Here is a 22885-nt window from a genome sequence, read left to right on the forward strand (position 1 = left end):
AACGTGTCAAAATGTCGTGATTACGTGTATACAAAATGTAACAATTAAGCAAAAGATGTTTTGTAATGAAACGATCAAAGCATTCCAATTGAAGAGTCTTGATGAAAAATCAAAAAGCAATGAGATTTTACCTCATTCGTCTCATCAATCTGAATCGCTATTGCGCGCAGTAAAGAGAGAAAAATATCTGAAACCGATCGAATCTACTGTACAGCAATTCATCCATTGATCGTATAGATCAATTGAGGATTTGCTGAGAGAGAAGATCGGTTGCTGTTGATCATTAAAGTCGACGCGAACGGCTTTTGGACGTGTCGCTGGCTCAATCGAATACCTGCCGATCGAATCTATACTTGAGTTATCATGTCTTGAGAATATTAATGTGATTGAATTCTAGCCCTCGGTCGATAAATACGCGGTCAATCGATTATACGACTCTTGGTGGTGGTCTTGAGTTGGTATCGGGTATACTAGATGCAAATTAATGTTTTTCGCAGCGCATTGGTGCAGGATAGTGGAAAGGAAGCAAACCTACCTGTTGTTCCTGGAGAGCCTTTTCCCTATCGTTGGGCAGATAATTTGGGCTAAGGACCGTCCTCAGTTGTTGTTCTACCTGAACTATTTGTTGCCGGAGTTGTTGGATTTCCTGGAATGAGAAAGAAAAAGAGAGGGGAAAGAATTGTGAGTGGTTCAAGACGCGTGGATGTTAACGAAGGAAAGCATCCCGATGCTGATCCTCAGATCTTTTTGATCTACCTGCTGATACTGATCGATCTGGCTCAGGCATGATTCCAGTGACGTTGCCTGTTCTTTGACTGAATCGTTGAGAGAATCCAGCTCGCGTATGAGATCAGTGGCAGCCTCGCTGATCTTGCTGTCGCCACCGACTCCAGAGCGGAAGTGAACCTGAAGTTTCTCAACTGATATGCTGATCTTGGTCTTTTGAATAGTGATATCGCTCAGCATCTTTTCGCGGATTGCATGCTGATCGCGTAACGGCTTCTTCTTGTTCTGCGGCGACTCTAACGTTTGACGAGCTTTTTCGATCCAGCCTTTGACGTCCTTCATCTTCTTCTCACATTGCTCCCACTCCTCGCTGGTTTCTTGCAAAAGTGCGTTCTGAAAGGATTACGATGAGTAGTAGTAATGAGAAGGGAGTCTCGTCGTTTGGAATTGTGGAATAGAAAATATCCTTGTGCACCACGCACCCTTTCCAACAGCTGTCCTTCGACCTCGACCTTGGCTTCCTCAGCCTCGGTGAGCTTTTCAGGCAGATCCCCAACACTGGTTAGCTGACCGATACTCTCCAATTCTTTACTCATGTCGCTCAAGTTCTTGTTCACCTGTTTGCAGCTCTTGACAGCAGTCTAAAAGTAATGACTCGATTGACGATGATGTACGGACGGGACTAAATCTAAAATCGTATGATTACCCAAATTCTCGTGGATGACCTACCGAATAATCGTGTAGCCTTTGTCTAGCCTGTACGAGGCTACTCAATCGAAGAGGCTCTACTAAGAAGACGCGTTTCTCTTCGGTCCAAGCCTTGACTGCCTCGTACAGAGAAAGGAATCTCTGCCAGGCATCAAGGGTATCGCTAACTTGTTGTTTCTTCTCTTCGAGCCAGGAACGTACTTGTGCAAGTTGTTCCGTCAAATTGGCTATCGTGCTCCTGATGAGTTCCTTCTCGTTGCCGTCCTTCGTATTGTCGATGATAACCTGTCCGTTCTTCGTAAGCCGCTCGAGCTTGTCGGTGATGGGCGCGACTTCAGCCTGAATTTGGGACAGGTATTCCTTGAGCTTGGCAGGCTCAACAGAACGATCCTGAACCTTGAGTCCAGCCTCGCGTATCCACGTCTGAACTTCGTCGACGTCGGCGACGTAGTCCGAGCGAGTGGTCTTCGCTCTCTTCTGTTCTCTTTGCTTCTCCTCCATGACCTGAGCCGCGCCCTCGGCGGCAAGCTCGAGGGATGTCAACTTCTGCGCCAGGTCGGTCGGCACCAACTGCTGACTAGCTTGGTACTGCGCCTTAGTGCTTCGCGATCGTGTCTTCGCAGCCTCGACAAGATTCTCAAGGCGCTTACGATGAGCCTCCAACTCTATCTCGGTCGCTTCCTGGTTCGATCCGAAAACGTAGAAGGAGGCTGTCTGATGGTGCGTCTCGTCCAACTGCTCCTTCAATCCTCTAATCTCGTTCTCGATCTTCTCGAGGATCTCGAGATCCTCGCTCGCCTTTTCGGACTTGTCTCGAAGCGAGCTGGCAAGCCTGAATATGCGTAAGGATACAATGTCAGATTATTCAAGTTTTATCGCTCACCTACGTCTCTGCGCTATATGAATCCTTATCTGCCTGGACCTTAATAAAATAAATCGAGCAAATGTCTTTGCTAGGTACAACGCTAGTATCGCCGATGACAGATACTACCAAAGTAGCGTCTCGCGAAACGACAGTTTCGGACAAAAGGCAGAGACAACAGCGACTTATCAAACTGGCAGAGATCAACGGGACGAATTTAGCGTCGGAAATGCGTGTACGCCACTGTCTTACTCCGGCTGGCTAGAGGCCCAGCCAGCCGAACCAGCCAGCCTTGGCTAAAAGTAGACGAACGATGTACGTCGCCGTTTGGCTCAGTAGAATACTTTAGGCTGCCTTCGGTCCTCGCTACCTTCTCGCATACTTCCGACGTTATTTATTAACCTCTTTTCTTTTTACATGACGCCTTAACTCGTAACGTCAACGAAAACGTACCAATCAATGAACGACAACAACGCAAATAAATTATTAAACTCATCAAATCGATCGTCTTGGTTGATTCGTAATAGATGCCATAGTTCTCATAAGGAATACCAAGATATAATCAAACTTTCGAACGTAGCACCCGTTTCTTTTTGAACGATGACATCACTCGGTGCCGGCTACGTGCGAGACGAACGTGTAGTCACCGGCCGGCCGGCCGGCTTCTATACAGTTTTCCAGTCGTGCATGAGACTAGCAACAATCTATATACACCTAATATCAGATAATAAATACGCCACTGCTAGTAGTAGACTTCGGCCACAGTAAAAAAACTTGATATTGCTAAGGATAATTCCATAGATCATGTCGAACGATCATCCAGTACATTAACGACGTTCAAGCACTATACTACCCCCTGTCAGGAACACCCCGAAACTTTCTTAGCTATGACATCACCAAATACATTCATATAAACGATTGTGTATTTCTTCCACATAGAATATTTCGATCTAGAATCACATGGCAATCTCAGCTTACGAGCCCACACACTAGATCCTCTTAGGTTATGAGAAGATAAAGTATGCGTGAAGGTACGAGACGAGATCTATCAATATCAATCTCAATAAGTACCTATGTAGTGAGCTTGTGAAAACCTGGAATAACTCTTCCTCGATGAACCGAATATAACGTTTATTTCTTTGTCTTCTGCTTCAAGGAATTGAGCAAGAAACCGTATTTTCTCTTTCTTTCTTAAACGAAATGCACCTTCGCACGAGCGGAATAACAGTATGGCGCAGCACGGACAAGCTAAGCAGCAGCAGCAGCGGTCGCGGTTCGTAACGTATTGAGGTGGACGCGCTCGCTTCGGTTTTCCTGGCTAAAGCGCCCGCACGCATGCGCCGGGCAGTCGACGACGGCAGACGACGCCGACGTTTTCTCCTTCGACGCTTCTACGTCGCCGGATATAAAACGTTTCGTGCATCATCCTAAGAATAATACTCGACTGCTAGGCGAGCTTTCGACGGAATCCGCTCCTCGATAAAGCTTGGCCAAGAACACTAGGGGTGTGTCAAGAGTACTTGCAAAGGGAGAGAAGGCATTTCTGAAAGTCGAGACAGCCGACGTCGGCACGTGGATTAGAGCGAATTCCTCGTCCTTGATAAAATTACCCGCTTAAGACCGTACGAGAGCACATGTTGGATATAAATTTAAAAAATGTTTAGGAACAACTCATTTTTCTAAACTTGTATTGAGCACGTTTTGTTATTTAAATTTGATGTCACTGAATGAGTGCAAAATTACGACATCGGAGATTCCGGAGCAGAGCGCCGACTATTTCTGGCATCAAAACTATATTTAGAATATTAAATCAGCGTCATATTCGCGAGTTACGAATATTCGTTATCTCATGGCTAACGGTGAGAGCTAAGACTATTTGTAAGAGCTAAAATTTCTTGTGTGTGATTTTTTATTCTTAACCTCAATACGATTTGACTTTGAAATGTTGTCCGCGTCGATATGGAATTTTTTCAAAAGTAATTTTGGTATTTATTAAAGATTTTTTTTTCTACTCAATCTTTTTACCAATCACAACACATCGCTCTATCGGTCGAACAATACCAATGGTTCTTTACCGCGTAGCAAAGCATAATGTTTGAAATAACCGCCCGATGAGTCGTAGCCAAATATAAATTCGTCGTTATGCTGAGCGAAGAATAAAAAAACAAAGGAACCCGATTTAATCAATTAATTCGAGTGTTATCAAATTCTCAAATTATTTTACCTGGCAAGGACATCGTGCCCGCGATAACGTAAGCTCATCGCAAACAGTCATTCCAGTCGGTACGAAATACCATAAAAATTCTTGTAGAAACAAACGTATGTACTAAAATCTTCCCTCACAAAATTCAATACGAAATCAAATATTTAATTCGATCCTAATTCAAACTATTTTCATATTGCACCAAATTAATATATAATCGTTCACTATCTTCCTATCTGTTTCACTGTTACAGTAGTTTTAATATTTTTTCTAGAACGAAATATGAGACTGATCCAATGACGTTTAGCAGTTGGCACGTGGTTGCGATAATTCGCGACGTCGAATCACGTTGCAGTACGAGTGCTCAACAGATCTATCGAAAAACGACTGGATCCATAAGAATATGTGGTGAGAATAATGAAGGAGAAAGAGATCCCCACCTCCATCCAATAGAAAAGTAAAGAAATCGGTAGGACCAAGTTAATGTCATGGACGTTATACGACAGCCTTCAGCAAGGAATTAAAACATGTCCTCCACCTCTTTCTTCTCTTCCACCTACTATTCCTTCTCGCGCGTCCAAGTGTTTACCAATCTTGTGTCATACTACCGACTTAGTTATGACGTAGCTCGAGAAATGATGCAAGCTCTGCGTTAGCGAGAGGCGTCACAGCTTTAATAAATTATCGTTCACGATTACGCCGCGTAGAGTGCGCTGCAATTCGACCAATCAGACAAATTCGATGCAATGATCGCGTGGGGATTCACTTACGACCTCGCCCGAGGTCACCGAGATGGGACTCCTCGAGATCGTCGATAAGTGCAGAAAAATGTCATTCGAGTTGCAACAGTCCAGACTTGTCTGACCAATATTAGATTGTTTCTAATGTACGTGGGTATCTATGACTTCTGACCTTCAACCTATTGAATTTAATTGCGCGCAATTTTTTGATCCGGTAAAATTAAAAAACTATAAACGTACAATCATATTTTTTCATTTTTAACGAACGAACAAACGTATCTTGCATACTTTTTTTTTATTTACTTGATTTCATATTGAGTTTACTTAGAATTAGATACCATCGTATTACTCATGATTTTGTCATGGTTTCTAATAAAATTGGATTACGACTCGAAAGTTCTCGAAACATTAACGGCGTCTCGAGGTACGTTTATTATCGGATGACTAATAAGTGACCGTCCGCAATTTCGCATTCAGCACTGTGAAAATGCCTCGTTAAATTGGATACCTCGTTGCTAATTGAATGTAGCGCTGAGGTCGCGTGATCCAACGAAATATTTCACGTGCGCGTCGTTTACGAATCTTTTCGAGAAGAAATCTTCTGCCAACGGAATTACAGGATGTATAAAGTGTTCATGGATCGGTCAACGGTAAACTGTAATGGATAATGTGTCTGAATGAACAATACGTTAAGACCATTCTCTAAAATGGCGATTGACTTTTTGACAAGTGGTTAATATTTAAGCCTCAATGCTGTTGGATGTCAACTGAGAAGAGATTGAAAATTGACAGACCCAGCTGGCCAACAATTTGGTAGCGGAATAACGATGGCACAAAGAATCAACAATGTCTTCCATCTATTTTATTCTACTCTATTCTGTTCTATTTGAAGCTCGCTCGGGCCGTGGCTTCCGCGTTATATACAAGTCGACCAACGTGACCGTCGTAGAGATCTTATATAGAAATAAAAATAGAATTGAATGGAAGGCGAAGAGAAGACTAAGGACAACAGACTCTGATGCAAAAGGGAGAAGAGGAAAATGAACTAAAATACTTGTGACCAAACAAAAAATTATTCCTGATTCCTTTTTTATTTGTCCTCTTTTTCTTTCTTCTCCCTCTGCGTCTCTAACATACCGAATTGTCTGTCAAGTGTGAAAATGCGTTTGTGCACTCACGTGTTTCACGCATGTAAATAGGTGTGGACTGTTGTCAGAGTGTAAAATGCGGAAATGGTCTGGTAAAATTAACTTTGAAACCGGAAGTGAACGTTAATGAATTAGAATTGACTTTTCATTTGACTGATGTTGCATTGTGAGATATTGGCCTTGACTTTGTTTTTGAATAATATTTTTATTGGATTTTGTCAAATAAATTGTGTTACTCTATAGTGTTGTATTTGTATATGATTGATCACTCTCTATGACTGGTATTTCAATCATATCAATATCGCATTCATGTTTCTGGAAACAATACTATTGTATTTTGTAGACAGTAATATTTGTAGTTACTTCTGTACGTAAACTCATGTGATAAAATATTCGTATCTAATTTGCAGGATGCTGCGGTACAGTTATCTATAGAACTTTTAACAAACAGAATGTAACTTTCAAGATTTTAATATCATACTGATTGTTTGGGATGGAATGAATGAAAAGATAATTCGCGTATTTTTCAATATGAAACAATTTTTATACTATTTGCTTCAGCTGCACGCATTTCCGACTGCATTCGTAATACGAGGTGCTATCTCGGTTTGATGTTTTAACGTTATAATTATCCTGTAGAAAGGCAGAAAGATATTGTCTAAATATAGCGCAGCTAACGTGGCGATTTTATGGGTATGGAATACATAAATTTTTAATTAAAACTATGTATGTGATATTTTTCAAATATTTTCGTTGAATTCAATATGCAATAATTTAAGTTACAAGTATCTTTCGTGTCTAGGAATAAGAGAGATTGCTCTTACTGATCTGACAGTATTGATCCTGTAAAATCGAAGATGATATGTGATTGCAAGAAATAGATTAGGAATAATTGCTGAAATAAGAAAGTAATTGATAAGGAGGAAGGAAAAAGCGCAAGCTCAGTGCACAATCACACATGCACATGCTAAGCTGCTCGTGGGTGGATATTTCGTGCCAGTGAGCCAACTAAACCTGATCTAATAACGGGTTTCTGTAAATCAATTAATAAGCTCCAAAGCCTAATTGAAAATTATACACAAGAATAAGAGCCTTGTAATATAACGATGCAGTTGCGAGAAAGTGATTATTTTTAATGAAAATTCTTAATTGAAGGAACATTGTCATAATTAATTTTCAGATTTAAAATTCGATAATGCGACATTGAAAGTGAGTGAAATGCAATGTAAAAATTGAATAATACTGATATAACACATCTATTAAGTTGTCCTTGTTGATATTTAATTTATAATTTAAGGAATCCTATTTAACAAACTTGATCATAGGGGAGGCCCTGCGTCATCCTAAACGGACCCCAAGAGAGGTCGGAACGGGCCCAGGCAGACCAACCCGTGATCGAGCAGCAATGAATAAATTTGTTTCTGCACTCACGACTCAGCAGCCTTTTGAAGTTTGTCCAGTCGTTCTTCAAGGGTTCGAGCCGGTGTCTCGGTGAAGGCAGCCAGGTAAGCGAGGACGGGACCAGCCAGAGCTCTGACTTCTTCAACAGCTGGCTTATATTTCTCAGCCTCCTCCAGCAGTTCCTGTTCCCATAAAAGTCAACAATGAAGATACTGCAGATAAACGGCTCTGACCCCCCGCGTGTTCGTATTAAATGATAAAAATTGACTGGAACAAAGTTACATGTCGCAGTCCACAAGTTCAGAACGTCACGCACCAGTCGTACCGGTTCGTACGAGTCTGACACACAGCAAAACTATTAGGGTTTGGTGAACACGAGAAGGGTAGAGTTGAAAAAGGAGACTAGCTACCACACGCTAATGTATTTCCTGAATAAACAGCTGGCCCAATATAATTGGTGATCAACGACCCTTAAAATTATTCAACAGTAACGACCAATCTTAATTATTCCAAAAAGAGTTTACTGAATTAATCTAAATTTTCTATTATCGCATTTCAATGAAATTAACGATTGACTTACGTTTAGAGACTTTGCGGTATCGATCAGATGTTGCTTCGATCGCACTACAGTGTCGATTAGTTTACTTCTTTCCTCAGTAGCGTTCAGTCGAGTTTCAGTAACGGACCAGCGCGATTCCAATTCTTCCCAGTGTCTAGAAAGAGCCTCGAGAGCGTCGCGACGCCCTTCCAAGCCAGAGACCAGATCTCGCCATTCAGAACTTGTCTCCGATAACTGACCCTCGATTATCTTCTTATTGTTTGCATCAGCCAAACGAAGAACTTCTTGACCACGCTCGTTTAACAGGTCCAATTCGAATTGTTGATTCTGTAAGTAAAGAATACCAGTCGCAAGGTTAACTTGGCAATCGTGATGTCGTAAGATAATAATAATCCTGATCGGTAAGTCTAACTATTTGTCGATGATGTCATGGGAGCATTTGATTATTTGTTTAGCGTGATGAAATTGTACCGTCTTTAGGCTGATGTCAACTCTATTTAAATATCAAGAAATTATGTCATTTTACGTGTTTACAAATGATCGACCTTTCAACTCATATTTCCTTAGTTGCCTTTTACCAGTGACGATTAGAGATGTTAAATAAGCGAGCAATGACCTACCTGAATATCATTCAAAGCATGCGTAATCTTCTGTATGTTAAATTGAAGTCCGGCTAATGTTGATACTGGCTCGTCCGTAAATCTTGTTCTTGCGATAACCGCTTTAACCCGTTCTAGTGTCTGTGTATAATCCCGCCAAGTTTCGGCACCTTGTTCCAGTCGTGCCCGTTGCGATTTGGCAGTGTTCAGGGTGTTCTTCAATAACTGAGTATGTTGCTGTTGTTCGCCACTTAATTCTTCCTGTTCAGAACTATTTAGAGATGGCCAGATCTTATCCGCTGCCTGTTGAATCTGCTGTGATACCAGCTCACGAATAGAAGTTTCTGTACTGAAGTAAATCTATGAAGAAAGAAATTAAAAATAGAAATTAGAAGACTATCACGTTGTACTACCAAAGGTGAATGTTATTCAATATTCACCTTATGCTCCTCCAGGTCGCTAAGTATATTTTCAAAATCAAGACCCTCTTTGCCACTTAGTAGACGAATCTCAGCCTCACGGACCCAGTTGTGCAGTTTTTCAGTAAGAGCAGCATAGTCCAACCTCATCTGCATGTTACTCTCCAGGTAAGTTCCACGATCCTCCATTTCCCTGGGAAGTGAAGAAAGTAATGAGACAGCTTCACTCAACATCTCTTTCAGAGATCCTGGCATTCCTTCCTCATGTCGTACAGAGTCCTTCATGGTCCTGATCCTGTCTAGATATTCGTTAACCTCAGAACAGAGGACTTTATGCTTCTTCAACTCAGCTTCGACGCTCTGGGAATCTCTTTCCAGGAGAGGGCGTGACTTTACATCCTTTTCTTTTCCTTGGAGCCAGTCGAGTATATCTGCAAGCTCATTAGCTAATCGTCTATGTTCAGCTGCTGCTAATTCATGTTGCTCTCGTTGTGTCTCGACAGCACGTCTTAAAGCTTGCAGCTGTTGTTTCAGGGATTGCAGTTGTTCCGTAACGCTATTCCTGTCGGCAGCTGATCCTTCGACTGCAATTTGTTGACCTTTGTCAGTAGCACTAGCCAGGGTGGCTTCACATTCCTGGATCTTCACGATGACATCATCATATCGTTTGATCTTCTCCTCGGTGGTTTGTCCAGATTTCTCAATATCGCGTACCACTTCTGTATACCTGGTGATGAACGTCATGATCTCAGTAACTAGGGCGATGAACTGTTGACGAAGTAGAAGAAGTTGGCGTAATTTGGCAATCTGTGCCTCTAAGGCTCTTATGAGATCATCTTGTTGGCCAACCACTCCATGAAGATCACCCACATTCACGGACTGCAGATCAGACAGTTTGGCTTTGTTTGCTTTCAGATCTCCTAGAATTCTCTCATAGGCAGCTAGCATTCCTTCCACGTCTTCTACGCGCGAACCAATTGGTTTGTTCAATTCATGAAGCTCACGTTGAATGTCTGTCATGAACTGAACAGCTTCAGCTACTCGAGCAGCCGCTTCCTCAGCTTCGTTGATGCTGGTTTGCAATGCAGCGGCTCTTTCGTTTATTATTCCAGCTACTCTGTTGTGAGCGTCTTTCATGTTTTTCAGTTGTTCACTCAGCTCAAGCTTGTCTGCATCGCTCACAGTTGGCAGAATTGATTTTCCCTGTTGAGTTATCTTCTCAATATCCTCCGCATATTGTTTTGCTTCTTTCTTCAATCGGTCGTACTGTAAAATAAAAATTTATTGCGCATATTCAAGACAAAATTGTTTAATATACGAATACGAAATCTTACCTTGGCCAGTTGCTCGCGAAGAACGTCCACACTGGTTGTGCGAATTTCTGTGGACGTAGCAACCTCTGCTTCGTTTATCCATCGCTGACACTTGTCCATTTCATTCTCGAATGCTTTACGACCTTGAAGAAGATCCGCCAATGAAGCCTGCTTTTCTTGAGCTTCCTTTTTTAAAGCATCGTATTCTTCGTTCACAGTATCCAATAGAGCTTGCAGACGTGCTTGATCTTCCTCATTACACTCTTTTAATAGGTTGTTGCCTTGCTTGAGAATGTCATTCAGGTCACTTTCGTTGAAAGACTTGATCTCAGCTTCAAGTCCATTATGTTGAGTAATGTCCTGCTCAACTTTGGTAGCTTTTAAGGGAAGATAACCGCTGAGCTTTTTCAAATCATTACTCTTCGATTTTATCCAAGCACGAGCTTTTTCAAGATCACCTTCTAGTTTACGGCGAGCATCTGCAGCTGCACTTGCTGCTGAGATTTCTTCGCGTAGAATCGAACACAATTCGACCTGTTCACTACGTAAAGCTCTTGTATCAGCTTCCAATTGTTGCTGTTCACTGGATTCTAATTCATTTTGCATGTTTCCAACGCGTTTCTCCAGGGTGTCGATGAGAACATGTTTCCCTTCAGCTTCCTTTAACAGAGACTGTACGAAAAATAAAATAAATATACATGCAGATATATAAATGGTAAATATATTAAAATAATGCCAGGATAAAAGATGACTTTACCTTGAGTGACAGTAATTTTTCTTCAGCCTGTTTAGCCTCGTACCCAAGTGGACCTGAAGCTCTTGCAGCCTGTTTCTTCTCATTGATCCATTCACGATTTTCTTCAATTTCTTTCCTTGTAGCTTCAATGCCCTGCTCAGTCATATCTAAGACTTGAGATTTTCTCTGCAACTTCTTACCGATGTCTCCATAACGTCTCTCGACAGACTTGATTTGTTCTTCAATCTGTTGTGAATCAAGATTGCTAACCGAGTCCATAACTTGATCACCAAGTTTTTTGACTTCGTCCAATCTTTCCGGTCCCTGAGATTCGAATTCCGAGGTGATTTCCTTGACAGTTGAGATTTTCTGACCAATCGTAAGGCCACTGCCTCTTTCGACAACATCGACCTTCTTCGACAACGCGTCGAGCCAGGACTGTATATCTTGCACATGAGATCGGTATTTCTGAATCAGATCTTGAGTCGCTTGTTTTCCAGCAATAGCTTCGATCAGCTCCACTTCCAATTTATTCAAACCCTCTTCAAGTTCATCTTCAGGACCTAGAGACAGTTCAGTCAGTGCTCGTGAACGACGCTCTCCGACACTGGACAACAATTCATTCATTGCTTGCAATTCCGCGTGCGCAGCTTCTGGACGTAATTTCGCCGGACGGGACTTCCATTCTGCACAAAGTGCACGTTGTTGGTTGACCCACGATTTAAGAGCGTTCTTCTGACGCGTCTGTTCCTCTAGACTACCCACAGCTTTGGTCACGTTCGTCAAGTGTGTTTGCATCTATATTACAGAAAGAATGCATGAAATGATATTTATAGGATAATTCCCTGACGATTAGTAAATACTGTGCAAAATCAAAGAAAACAGGATGCAAACCTTATCACACATTTGATTAAGTTTCGCTAAGAAGCCGTTTCGCTCTATGTTATCTAGCAAGGCTTTCAGCCGGTCGCCAGTATCCTCGTTATCTTTCTGCACGGCAGGAGCAAAAAAATCAAGGACAATCAAATCAACATGCAAAACAAAAAACAAGAGGAATTTCGAGTAAGTATATGCAATTCACTTCAATATTGGGAGTGTATAAGGGAAAAAAAGAAACAAGTGCATAAAATTAGTTGACACTGGATACGTGCAATTACATTTAAAAAATAGTTGGAACATATAAGCTGTGTACCTGGTCAATGAGGTCTTCAAGCCTAGTGCGAACTTCGACTTCTCTTGCTGGAATTTGAACAGGTGGTGCATCCAGAGGACTTCCTGGCCTGGAAACGCAAGCAGCTGCAGCTTCACAGGCTTCAACTGCAAGTGCAAGTCGACCTTTTTCGGCCTGAAGTTTATTGTGAAGAGTACGAGCACTTTCGAGACTTTGTTCTGCGGCTTCTAGAGTGTCCAATGGTGCCTCGATTTCACGAGCTATTTCGGGCTCATAGCTATCCAAGTTCTTCATGATGCTTTCCAGAGTGTTCTCATATTCCTGGAATTTAGCTAAAGATTCGGACAGACGATTCTTGATCTGCACAGCAGTACTGAGTAGAGAATTGTAGCTTTCTTGGACATTTTGAAGTTGAGTTTTTATAGTAGATTTAATAGCAGGACTGACTGAGACGTAACGTTCGATTTGACCACATCCCTTAGACTTCAAATCATCAAGGACGCCCTGATACTTTTGTATCTCATCCAGAAGTGTCTCGTGTTGTTTTATTTGTTCTATTGTTTGTTCTTTGTTGGTGATATACAAGGAATTATGTGCCATCAATTGGAAGGAGATCTGCAGCAGCCACTTTTCGGTTTCCTGCAGAGCAGCATGGTAAGCATTGTATTCTTGCATTTCATCCTCAACAAGGCGCTTTTGTTCGTCTACACGATTTCCTAGAGATTCCCAGCGTGTGAGTAACCTCTTTGTTTGTTCTTGAGTAGCATTGTTCTTTGCCCAACTGGACAGTTCAGCAGATTCGGCTAGCAGATGATCCAGATCTGATCTCTTGTTCTTTACTTCTTCCTGCAAGTGCTTGTAACGCTCGAGTAATGTCTTCATTTCACCAAATTCACCTTTGGTATTTGGTAAAGTCTTGATGGAGCTTTCTGTCTCAGTAAGCCATTTAGCAAAACGATCATGTGCTTCGGCATGATCTTCCCAGCGGCTCAGAATAGATTTGACCTGAGCTTGTACAGACGTAAGATCGATACTCAACTGTTCCCAACTGGATCGCAAGCTTGCCATGTCAGTGCGAAGCTGTTTCTGTTGTTCCGGAAGTGCTGTGTTTATAGCTTTTCCAAAAGCTTCCTGAAGAGTAGATAAAAGATGCTGTCCTTCGGTAATCCGCGTAGCAACAACCTGAAACATCAACCATTGCGCAAGTAAAGAATTATTCTTATTTTTTATAATTGTCATTTATCTAATTATATTTTATTCACTTACTCGAGTAGTTTCTAATTTATCCTTCGCCCAGTTCACGTCTCCAACTCCAATACAGTCTTGCACAGAGCCGTGTGCAGTATGAAGCCAATCTTCCATTTCTTTCTTAGCCTTGAGGAACTCCGTGTGATCCGACAGATTTTTCTCCACCTTTGACACCAATCCTTGCGCATCAGTTAATAATGCAGTGTAGGTAGATTGCAACTGTACTGTTTTGTCCCTGGCCCAACTGCATGCACTCATCTCAAGGAGAGCTTCGCATTTGTCATTCAGATCTTCTAGAACAGGTTTCTGACGAACAGCTTCATCTACAAGACGCTTGCAACGTTCCAGATCTTCAGGAGTCTTGTTGTCTTTAGAGAGTTCATTGTTGATCTTCTTCTGGAATTGATCAATCCATCCCTTCATGCTGTCAAATGCACTGGTAAATTGGGACCAGGTAGCAATGCAATTAGCAAGAGTACGTTTCGACTCTTGGCATTGATTCTGTACAGATTTCCAATCAGCCTGTAGTTGCTTCACATCCTGATTAATTGAATCCTGTCCCTCAGGTCCAGTGGTGGAAATAACATTGTCGCTTAATTCAATCGCTTTAGCTATTAAAGATTCACCCTTTTGCATTGTGGACATTATTTGATTGACTTTATTCTCACGATCCAATACTGTTTCTTTTTCGCCATGCGTGTCGCTATATTGTTGTAACTCTACCTTGGTACGTCTCACCCATTCAGCAGCATCGTTATGCGCTTGCTGGAATTTCTCGTGTTCCTTTACCTGATCTTCCAAATTCTGTAAATATAAATAATTGATTGCTGATTAAATATAAAAATAGCTTTTATAATATTTTAAAGGTCGTAAGATACTTACGCTGATCCTTTCCACTACAAGCTTCTTAAGTACTTCATACTTCTCTATGGTGGTTTCGTATGGACCTTTCGGGATGCTGGAGTCTTCAGATAAACGAGCCCTAAGGCGATCTATGGTCTCACCACGCCCCTGAATATCTCTTTGAGCAGTTCTATATTTTTCTAAAAGAGCTCGTTTCTCACTTAGATCGTTCCGATGTCCCTCTTCCGGTTGAACCTTGTTTTCGATCTCTTCTAGCCAATCAGCTATCAAACGATGCATCTTGTTCAGTTCTTCCAAAGCACCAGCTCTGATTGATAATTTTTGCCTAGCTTCTTCCACGTCTGCCAATAGCTTATCGAATTCTGTCTTTAGATTTTCGGTGTCTTCTTGAATCTTTGCTGCTCCGTTTTGTTCGGTGTTCATGATCACTTTCTCTTTCAATTCCAAGGCATATCGAAGCTTGTTCTGCCCTTGTTCCAGTGTTTGTCGTATAGCTTTGCAAGTATGAAGCTTGTTATTTACTTCAGTCAATGTATTCGGAATTTCCTGGCATTCGCCAAGCTTATCTCTGGTCCTTTCTATCCAATCTTGACACTCTTGATACAAGGTATTATGCTGCTGGTGTTCCTGCATTGAATATAATATTTGTATTGTATTGTTTGCGCAATCAGTTAGTTAGATTGAAAATAAAATGTCTTATTACCTGATAGTGCAATTCTAATCGTCTCATAATTTCTTTGGCCAGTGACAGCAACGCATTGTATTTAGTTGTGAGCTGGGTAATGGCATTGGAAATTCTTGTATCCGCACAAGTTTCCAAAAGCATCTGAGCTTTCATGTTCAGCCGATCAAGTTCTTTTTGCCAATCAAACAAAGTCTGTAAATGAATTTGGAACTGTTCAAGAACGTTTTTCTTCTCCTCAAGACTATCCTGCAGTTTGTTGAACGGCTGGACCAATTGTTCTGTTTGCGTGAGCCAATCGGTAGCTTCAGAGAATTGATCCTCATACTCAGTCCACTTGACAATGCCAATCTCCAGTAAGCTCTTTGTATTGTTTAGCGAATCCCTGAAAGAAATATGTACCCGATTATTAAGTAATTATTGTTAACAATTTCAAGTGATCCACCAGTGTGTTCTAATACTTACACATAATTATCATATTCCTCCTGAAGAAGAGCAACCTCTTCCTCTATGATTTCCTTATCTTCAGCATCCGCCATCTGGCATGCAGCATTACCTTGTTCCAAAGCTTTTTCAAGTTTCTTCTGACCCTCAGGAAGTTCACTTTCTAAGACCTTGAGTTGAGTTATCTTGCTAGCAAGAGATTCCTTGTCACCAGTAGGCTCGGAGCACTTGCCAAGACTTTCTTTAGCCACACGAATCCATTGGATGAATTCATTTCCGCTATCGATGAAAGCCTGATGCTGCTCCACAGTTTCCTTTTGCTTAGCGTACAGTTCCTGTGCTTGCTTGCTAAGCGTTTCATATTTTATAGAGATTTCTGTAGCTGGTGTAGCTTGTTGAAGGTCCTCTGCCTTAGTAGTCACTGATTGGATCATTGGTTCAAATGCTACAATATCCTGAACGATGCTGTTTGTCTGACGAAGATTCGCTTTGCGTTCTCCAATTGCAAGAGAACTGAGACCGGCGAGACCTTTTCTTGCTTTAGACACTTTCTGTTCACAAACTTGTTGTAGCTTAGCCTCTCTGTCGTTGATCCATTGTTGAAGTTGGGAATAGGAAGAACTGTAATCGGCCCATTGAAGAAGACTAGTTTCCAGATGAACCTTTGTCGTTGAGATCTTCTTCACCAAACGTTCCCAATCATTTTGGATTTCTTTTAATTGCACATTTATATCCTCGCGTCCGTCGGATCTTGTGTTTCTCATCACCTTCTCACCGCAGTTCACAGTAAGGTGCACGAGGTTCTGACCTTCTTCACGTTTTCTCAAAAGTTCCTGAATCTGATCGAGTCTCGACTGCAATTCTTCGCGGCTGCTTGTGGAGGCTGCTTCGGTTCCTTGGCGTATGATCTGTTTAGCATTTTCTATCCATGCATGAGCCTTACTAAGATTTGCTTCGTACTCCTTATGCTGAGCCAAATTTGTTTCAACTTTATTCAACACATCTTTGGCAAGATTTACTTGAACTTGATAACGTGAATTCAAATGACGAAGTTGATTATTGACGTAAGTGTCAAGATGAGATGAAAGAAGTCCAGAGGCAGTTTTGTTGAACTTGTCAATCTGTTCCTGACCCTTCAACAAATTGTTCAGAATCTCTTTTACTTCCAAGACCTGCTTCTCTTTCTCAGTGACGTTTGGCAGCAGAGCATTCTTCTGGGCCTTAACTAAAATATCAAACTGCTGCAACCAATCACTGAGTCTTTCGTACTCGTCCTTATAATCTCGCCACTGTGAAACTGTAGCCTCTAGTTGATCTTTTTGTTGCTTAATATCTATAGGGAGTTACAAAAAAAAATACTTGTTACATATTTTATCCTAAAACACAAAAATATGAGTATAACCATAAATTCCCTTACCTTTGAATAATCCTTCGAAACTCTCAGTAAGCGCACGAATTTCATTCTGAATGACATCCTGACCCTGAGGACTCGTACTTGCGCATACGACCTTTCCAGTATTCTGCAACTGTTCCACCAGAAGTTCACCCTGAGCTTTCTTATTCAAGAGACTCTCAAGCGGTGCCACAGCATTTTCAATTGCCAATTTATCACTCAATGATCGTTGTTTCATCGACGGTATCTTTTCTCGTGCACGGCTAAGCCAACCAATGAGATCATCATGAGCTTCCTTATAGAGACGATGATCTTTGTACTGATCTTCGCGTTCCGACAATAGAGACTTGATCTTCTCAAATAAGGAATCAAATCTGTTGAGAATATCTTGAGCCTGAGAAGCAGCCAATCCTTGCTGACCACTGGCTATCATTTCAGCGACCTTGGCCTTTAAACTATCCACCTCGATGTTCTCACAGCGCACCTTCTCCTCAAGAGCTTTTATTCTTTCCAGCTGTGATCTCTTCTCAGACATCGTAGTCTGGAATTGTGAAATTTCATCGACAGACGTTTGCATATATTCGACAGTTTTGTTTATCGACTGTATTTGCTCAAGAAGACCAGCCCACTTGTTAATAGAGTCATCCAAATTGGTTTTAGTCTCAAGCATCTTCGAAGCTAGTGCACTCCACTGTTCCTGAAGTCTAGCTAAGGCGTCGTTGATAGCCTTGTGACCTGCCGGTGCAGTATTGGCCAGGACAGCTTGAGCCAGTTCAACAATGCCCTGAACTTTGGTGAAGCCATCTTCCTTATATAGTAACAAATCTTGAATGATTTCCATCTTGCTCTCTAGGTCCTTCTGCGATGACGCACTGAGGTCTGAACAATAAGCTAACTTGTTTCGAATATCTTCCAACCATCTCATGCATTCAGATAATTGATTATCAAACTCCTGATGACTAGTGACATACTGATGCCAGCGATTGTTCAGATCCTTGACTTTACTCGAAATCTGCTGATACTTGATCCCAAGTTCGGATATGTGAGAAGTACGTGAAGTTATGTTCTTATGCAGCTGTTGTGCCCTTTCAGTGACAGCATCTATCTCCAATTCCTTGGCACGTACTTCACCTTGAAGCGTACGAAGTTTTTCCAATTGCTCTTTCTTCTCAGGCAAAGTAGACTTTAAATCGACTGCATGTAACTTAGTATCAGTCTCTCGGATCCAGGCAAGACACTGCTCCTTCAGAGATTCGAATTCGGTCCATTGTTGAAGTTTGTTTTCGAGCGCTTCAATCGTAGATTTTACTGCTGAGACAAGACCCTCCCATTCTTGCTGCGAGGAATCGATCTGCGAGCGGATGTTAACCTGGCCGGATTCTAGTGTACCAGGTATAACTTTCTCACCAAGTGCGCGGATCTGCTGTACACGTGGCTCGTCCTCCGGGAGACTCTGATATAGATTTTGTAACCGATCAAGATTCGTGTGAAGAGATACACGTTCAAGTTCCACATCGCCCCATAAACTAACAGCATTATGAGTTGCATCAAGCCACTCGTGAGTGTCTAGTACTGCTTTACTGTACTGTTGATGATCACTGACTATGCCCTCGTATCTTTCAACGAAGCGCACTGCGCGTTTTAGTACTTCAGCATGCCTCTTCGTCAATTCCTCAAGAACGTGGTCAATCTTTTCATTACGATCCGGAAGATTGTCAGCTTTATCACGCAGATCGAACAGATCCTGCTGATGACTTTGTGCATCGTGTAAGAAAGTGCGATAAACTTGGAGTTGTGCCCGCTTCTCATCCAGGGTGGTCTTCAGTTCGATTTCTGAAGTTAGCTGTGACTCCGCTTCATCGAGCCACTTCTTGAATGCTTCACTGCACTCGTCGAATCCTGACCAGCGTGAAATCTTCGCCTGAATTTCACGTTCAGTCGACGTGACGCCATCGTACAATGCTTCCAAGGCTTGTTGAAGATCCAGCAATTGCTGTCGAATTATTTCACGACCTTCAGTTCCGGTACTGGGATACAATCGTTCACCAGCTTCAACAGTACTGTTCACCAGGTGCGTTGCCGAGGATTGCTGAGCAATCAGTTCCTTCAGTGTATCAATGTGAGATACCAATTCTTGTCTGGTACCTGAAGTACCATCACGTGAAGATTGGTAGCGCGTTTGTGCTGATGCTAACCACTCTGAACACTGTTTGTATCGTTCAAGGTACACAGCATGGTCAGCCGTGGCTTGTTCGCACTTCTTAACCAATTCCTATTCAAAAACAAAATTTCCAAGTGACAGTTGGTAACTTTATAAGATTTTACTAAAAAAAAGTCTGCAACACCACTCACCTTTGCCGTGGTCTGAATTGATTGGAATCGAGACGTAACTTGCTGAACACTTGCTGAAAATCTTGTCTCTCCGCTAATCTGTATTAATTCTGAAGAATCGTCGCTCATCTTGTCAAACTCAGCTTCGTTCTGTCGCAGGTTTACAATCAGGCTCTGTGGGACAAATATGGTTTGTATAAGTGAAAAATTATATATGATGCAATCAGATGAAGCTGATCTGGATAGAGCCGTGAATGCCCTTTCAAACATTAGATGCCTACGAGTAAATCAACATGCGAACGCCACCATGTGTCCGAACAAATGACATGAGAAATTTTGTGAACATCTCTCGTTCGAGTTATTCCGAGTTCCATGACATGACAACATAGCTGAAAGTAAGAATCGAATTCGAAACAAAACTAATATTGATCTCGTTGATTGAAACTTTCGTGATTTATTGTTTTCTTTTTCTGTTTTCCCTTCACCAAGTGAGTATAAGCTCAGTTCGTACGTAACATACATACGTAAGCTTGCCAACTTATATGTTAGACTAATTATCATTGATGCGTTAAGAGAAGATGAAGAAAAGTGACAGTGAGAGAAAGAAAGTGAGAAAATTCTCCAGGCACATCTCAATGTCAGCACGTTCCTTCCTACAAGACGATACAAGATTAAAGCCTGAAAGCTCTACGACAAGCTGCTACAAAGTTGGCACGTCAGGTCACGTTTGTATTACGTAGATTGTGAAGTAAATATGTGAAGTTGAAGTACATGAAAATATCAGTTATTTACGTGCCATCTTCGTAACGTGCAAAATGGAACGTATACCGGTTTGGCTCTGTTCAATTGATAGAAGCGACCAATAGCAATTTCAAATTTATGAATAGAAATGAAGTTTCAACTTCACAGGCTGTACCGGACACGCTTATTCTACTGCACAGAGGAATAACATGTCGAAGCCTTTGCCACCTTGAGCTGCCTCCGATGATAAAAAGCTTAAAGCTGGATGAATTATACGAGAAGGCAGTGTAATCTATGGTTGCCCAAAAGCAATGCATCGGGCCACCTTAAATTATTAGAGGAGTATTTGCAACGATCCAGGCTAATTCAATCAATATCCATATCCATATATCCCAAGCCTTTAGCTCTAGGGATCGAGTCAGAGAATGATTCTCTTACTTGCTCGAGGTGGTCACCAAGCGCCACCAGTTCCGTCACATCCGTGTTCCTGGATTCCGTTATCTTTTGTAGATCCTAGGAAATTTCATTACATACATATGTACAATTCTCACTAGCCTTAAACTCTGCTCCTTGTATATCCACGTAGCGTCTTCGATATTAGCAACGAGAATTCTTTTACATCAATAAGTTACCTCGGTAAACTCTAGTTGTTTTTATAGAAACTAATTGTCATACTTACTGGATCTTCGAACCTGAGGAATACTAACGACAAGTATCTACAAGTATCACATTGTCGAGGACAAAATAATCGTTTGACTAATGCAAAGCTTACCGAAGATTGCTAATCTTCGGATTTTTAACTAATGATAAAGTTTACGTTAACGCAAACAGATCAAACACTTGTAGAGAGACTTATGAAATCATTATAATTGTTTACCTGATATTTTTCTAGCTGTTCCTGTTTTTCTTCTATGGTATTTTTCAGACAGTAATTCTTCAACGATGCTTCTGCATCTGCGAGCCAGCCTAATAAACGTTCTAAAGAATTTTCATATTCGCTCCATTGTTGTATGCGCTCTTCGATGCAACGAACGACATCGCTGACGGCCGTTGCGAATTTCTTATTTTCGAATCTGAAGAAGATTTTTTATATAGGCATTGTAAATTATTAATATTAAATTTGGTTTATTAATTGGACTTACTTCAGATTAGTCAGATCTCTTTCCATGGATTCTTGTGACCTTGGTGGTAAGCTACTAGCACTTTGAGCAACATGTTCAGCAAGAACGTTCAACTTGACTTCACCTTCGCTCAGGCTATCCTGAATTTCAATGACTTTGGCCAGTCTGGCTTGCAAGGCAGCCTTATTTCCAGTATAATCACTGTAGTTGGTCAACTTGACCCATTGTTGCTTCTGATAATCCTGATAAGCCTTCTGAAGATCGTGGAATTGTTGGAAGATTTCCAAAAGTGCCTCAAGGTTACTGATTCCCTTCTGCGAGGCATCGACGAGCCTTTCGTATCGCTGAGAAATTGACTTCGCCTTCTCTTGGATATCTTTTGGTGCTTGGGCGGCTTGCATCAGTGCATTAGCCTTCTCTGTGATGCCCTCGATGATGCGCTTATGCGCAACGATTTCTTGGTGAAGAGTCTGCAAAGGATCATTTAAATTAGATTGTACACAACAATTATCGGATAGTAATAATGCCTTGATACCAACCTTGTTTTTCAGTAATTTAGATCTGATCTCTTGAAGCGAGGACCATACTGTAGACGAATCTTGTTTAATGGATCGTTCCATGGTATCGAGCCAAGCCAGAATTTGCTGTAAAGTCTCCTGATAACTGGACCACTGCAGAGATTGTGCATCTTGTTTCTTCTGTTGCTCCATTATGCCTTCGGCAAGACTGTCCCATCTTTCACGAGCATGCCTCAGTTCATGTCGAATTACTTCGCGACCTTGTGCTGAAGTATCAGGAAGAATTCTTTCACCGGCTGATGTTAATCCAGCTAGACGATGTTCAGCCTGTTCCCTTTCTGCCAGAAGCATTTGTAAGCGTGACCCTTTGGCTTCTAAATTGCCGCCAATTTCTTCTTTCTTTAGTGCAGCTAAGTTTTGTTCTAACGGTGTTAGCCATGCGTCAATTGTATGGAGTTTCTCTTCGTAAGTGCGATGATCATCAACAATACTTTGACAACGATTGATGACTTCTTTGCTGAGGACATGCAGCAACTGATATCTATAAAATAAAAGGATGTGAAGTGAATTTATGATGCTAGATACTGTGATAACGTTTAGATTCATTGTCAGTTTATTACTCCTTACCGATTGCTAATTTGAGATATTAACGGTTTGATCCTCTCTACACCGCTGGAATGAAGTAGACCATGTGACTTATCCACGAATTCATCGATGTCACGTTCTTGCTTAACAATGACTTCACGTTTATCCTTGAAAGCTTTAAGCTGTGCTTCTTTATCCTTCAAGGTAGGTTGAAGTTGCTGATCTCTGAAAGCAGCTTCCATCGAACGGAACCACTTCGTGTGTGTTTCTAGCTGATCCTCAAATTCTTGCCACTTCTGAAGTGCTCCTCTTTGTTTGCCTTCAACGGATTCTATGAAACATAAAGCGATAGTCTTGATTACTGCAATTTTGA

The 22885-nt window shown here is 41.5% G+C and overlaps 1 protein-coding gene and 1 long non-coding RNA gene across 13 annotated transcripts in view; one reads left to right on the plus strand and one right to left on the minus strand.

Annotated features, from left to right (window-relative positions):
• Positions 1-22885, minus strand: part of LOC107270320 (nesprin-1) — an 89019-nt gene that overhangs the window by 44721 nt on the left and 21413 nt on the right. For 7 of the 11 annotated variants that reach the window (XM_015745238.2, XM_015745228.2, XM_015745227.2 and 4 more), the window contains 23 exons: positions 22555-22843; positions 21949-22468; positions 21431-21879; positions 21166-21361; positions 20727-20801; positions 19569-19721; positions 17241-19488; positions 15845-17156; positions 15401-15764; positions 14716-15324; positions 13852-14637; positions 12607-13767; positions 12309-12404; positions 11436-12212; positions 10700-11350; positions 9387-10631; positions 8968-9306; positions 8369-8674; positions 7819-7970; positions 1456-2266; positions 1209-1367; positions 757-1119; positions 536-646 (listed from right to left, as the gene is read on the minus strand). In XM_015745238.2, the coding sequence (XP_015600724.1) occupies positions 536-646; positions 757-1119; positions 1209-1367; positions 1456-2266; positions 7819-7970; positions 8369-8674; positions 8968-9306; positions 9387-10631; positions 10700-11350; positions 11436-12212; positions 12309-12404; positions 12607-13767; positions 13852-14637; positions 14716-15324; positions 15401-15764; positions 15845-17156; positions 17241-19488; positions 19569-19721; positions 20727-20801; positions 21166-21361; positions 21431-21879; positions 21949-22468; positions 22555-22843 (13172 nt within the window). The remainder of the gene's footprint in view (positions 1-535; positions 647-756; positions 1120-1208; positions 1368-1455; positions 2267-7818; positions 7971-8368; positions 8675-8967; positions 9307-9386; positions 10632-10699; positions 11351-11435; positions 12213-12308; positions 12405-12606; positions 13768-13851; positions 14638-14715; positions 15325-15400; positions 15765-15844; positions 17157-17240; positions 19489-19568; positions 19722-20726; positions 20802-21165; positions 21362-21430; positions 21880-21948; positions 22469-22554; positions 22844-22885) is intronic. The other 4 variants (XM_015745234.2, XM_015745230.2, XM_025087697.1 and 1 more) reach the window with 2 other exon arrangements.
• LOC112494744 lies at positions 19597-20309 on the plus strand. Of its 2 annotated transcripts, none has more exons than XR_003060501.1 (3): positions 19597-19737; positions 19821-20035; positions 20121-20309. It is a non-coding gene; the product is annotated as an uncharacterized LOC112494744 (long non-coding RNA). The 2 variants fall into 2 exon arrangements; XR_003060502.1 differs by having other exon boundaries at positions 20126-20309.

The sequence above is a fragment of the Cephus cinctus genome, unplaced genomic scaffold, assembly GCF_000341935.2.
Source record: "Cephus cinctus unplaced genomic scaffold, Ccin1 Ccin1_scaffold0727, whole genome shotgun sequence".
Taxonomy (NCBI): Eukaryota; Metazoa; Arthropoda; class Insecta; order Hymenoptera; family Cephidae; genus Cephus; species Cephus cinctus.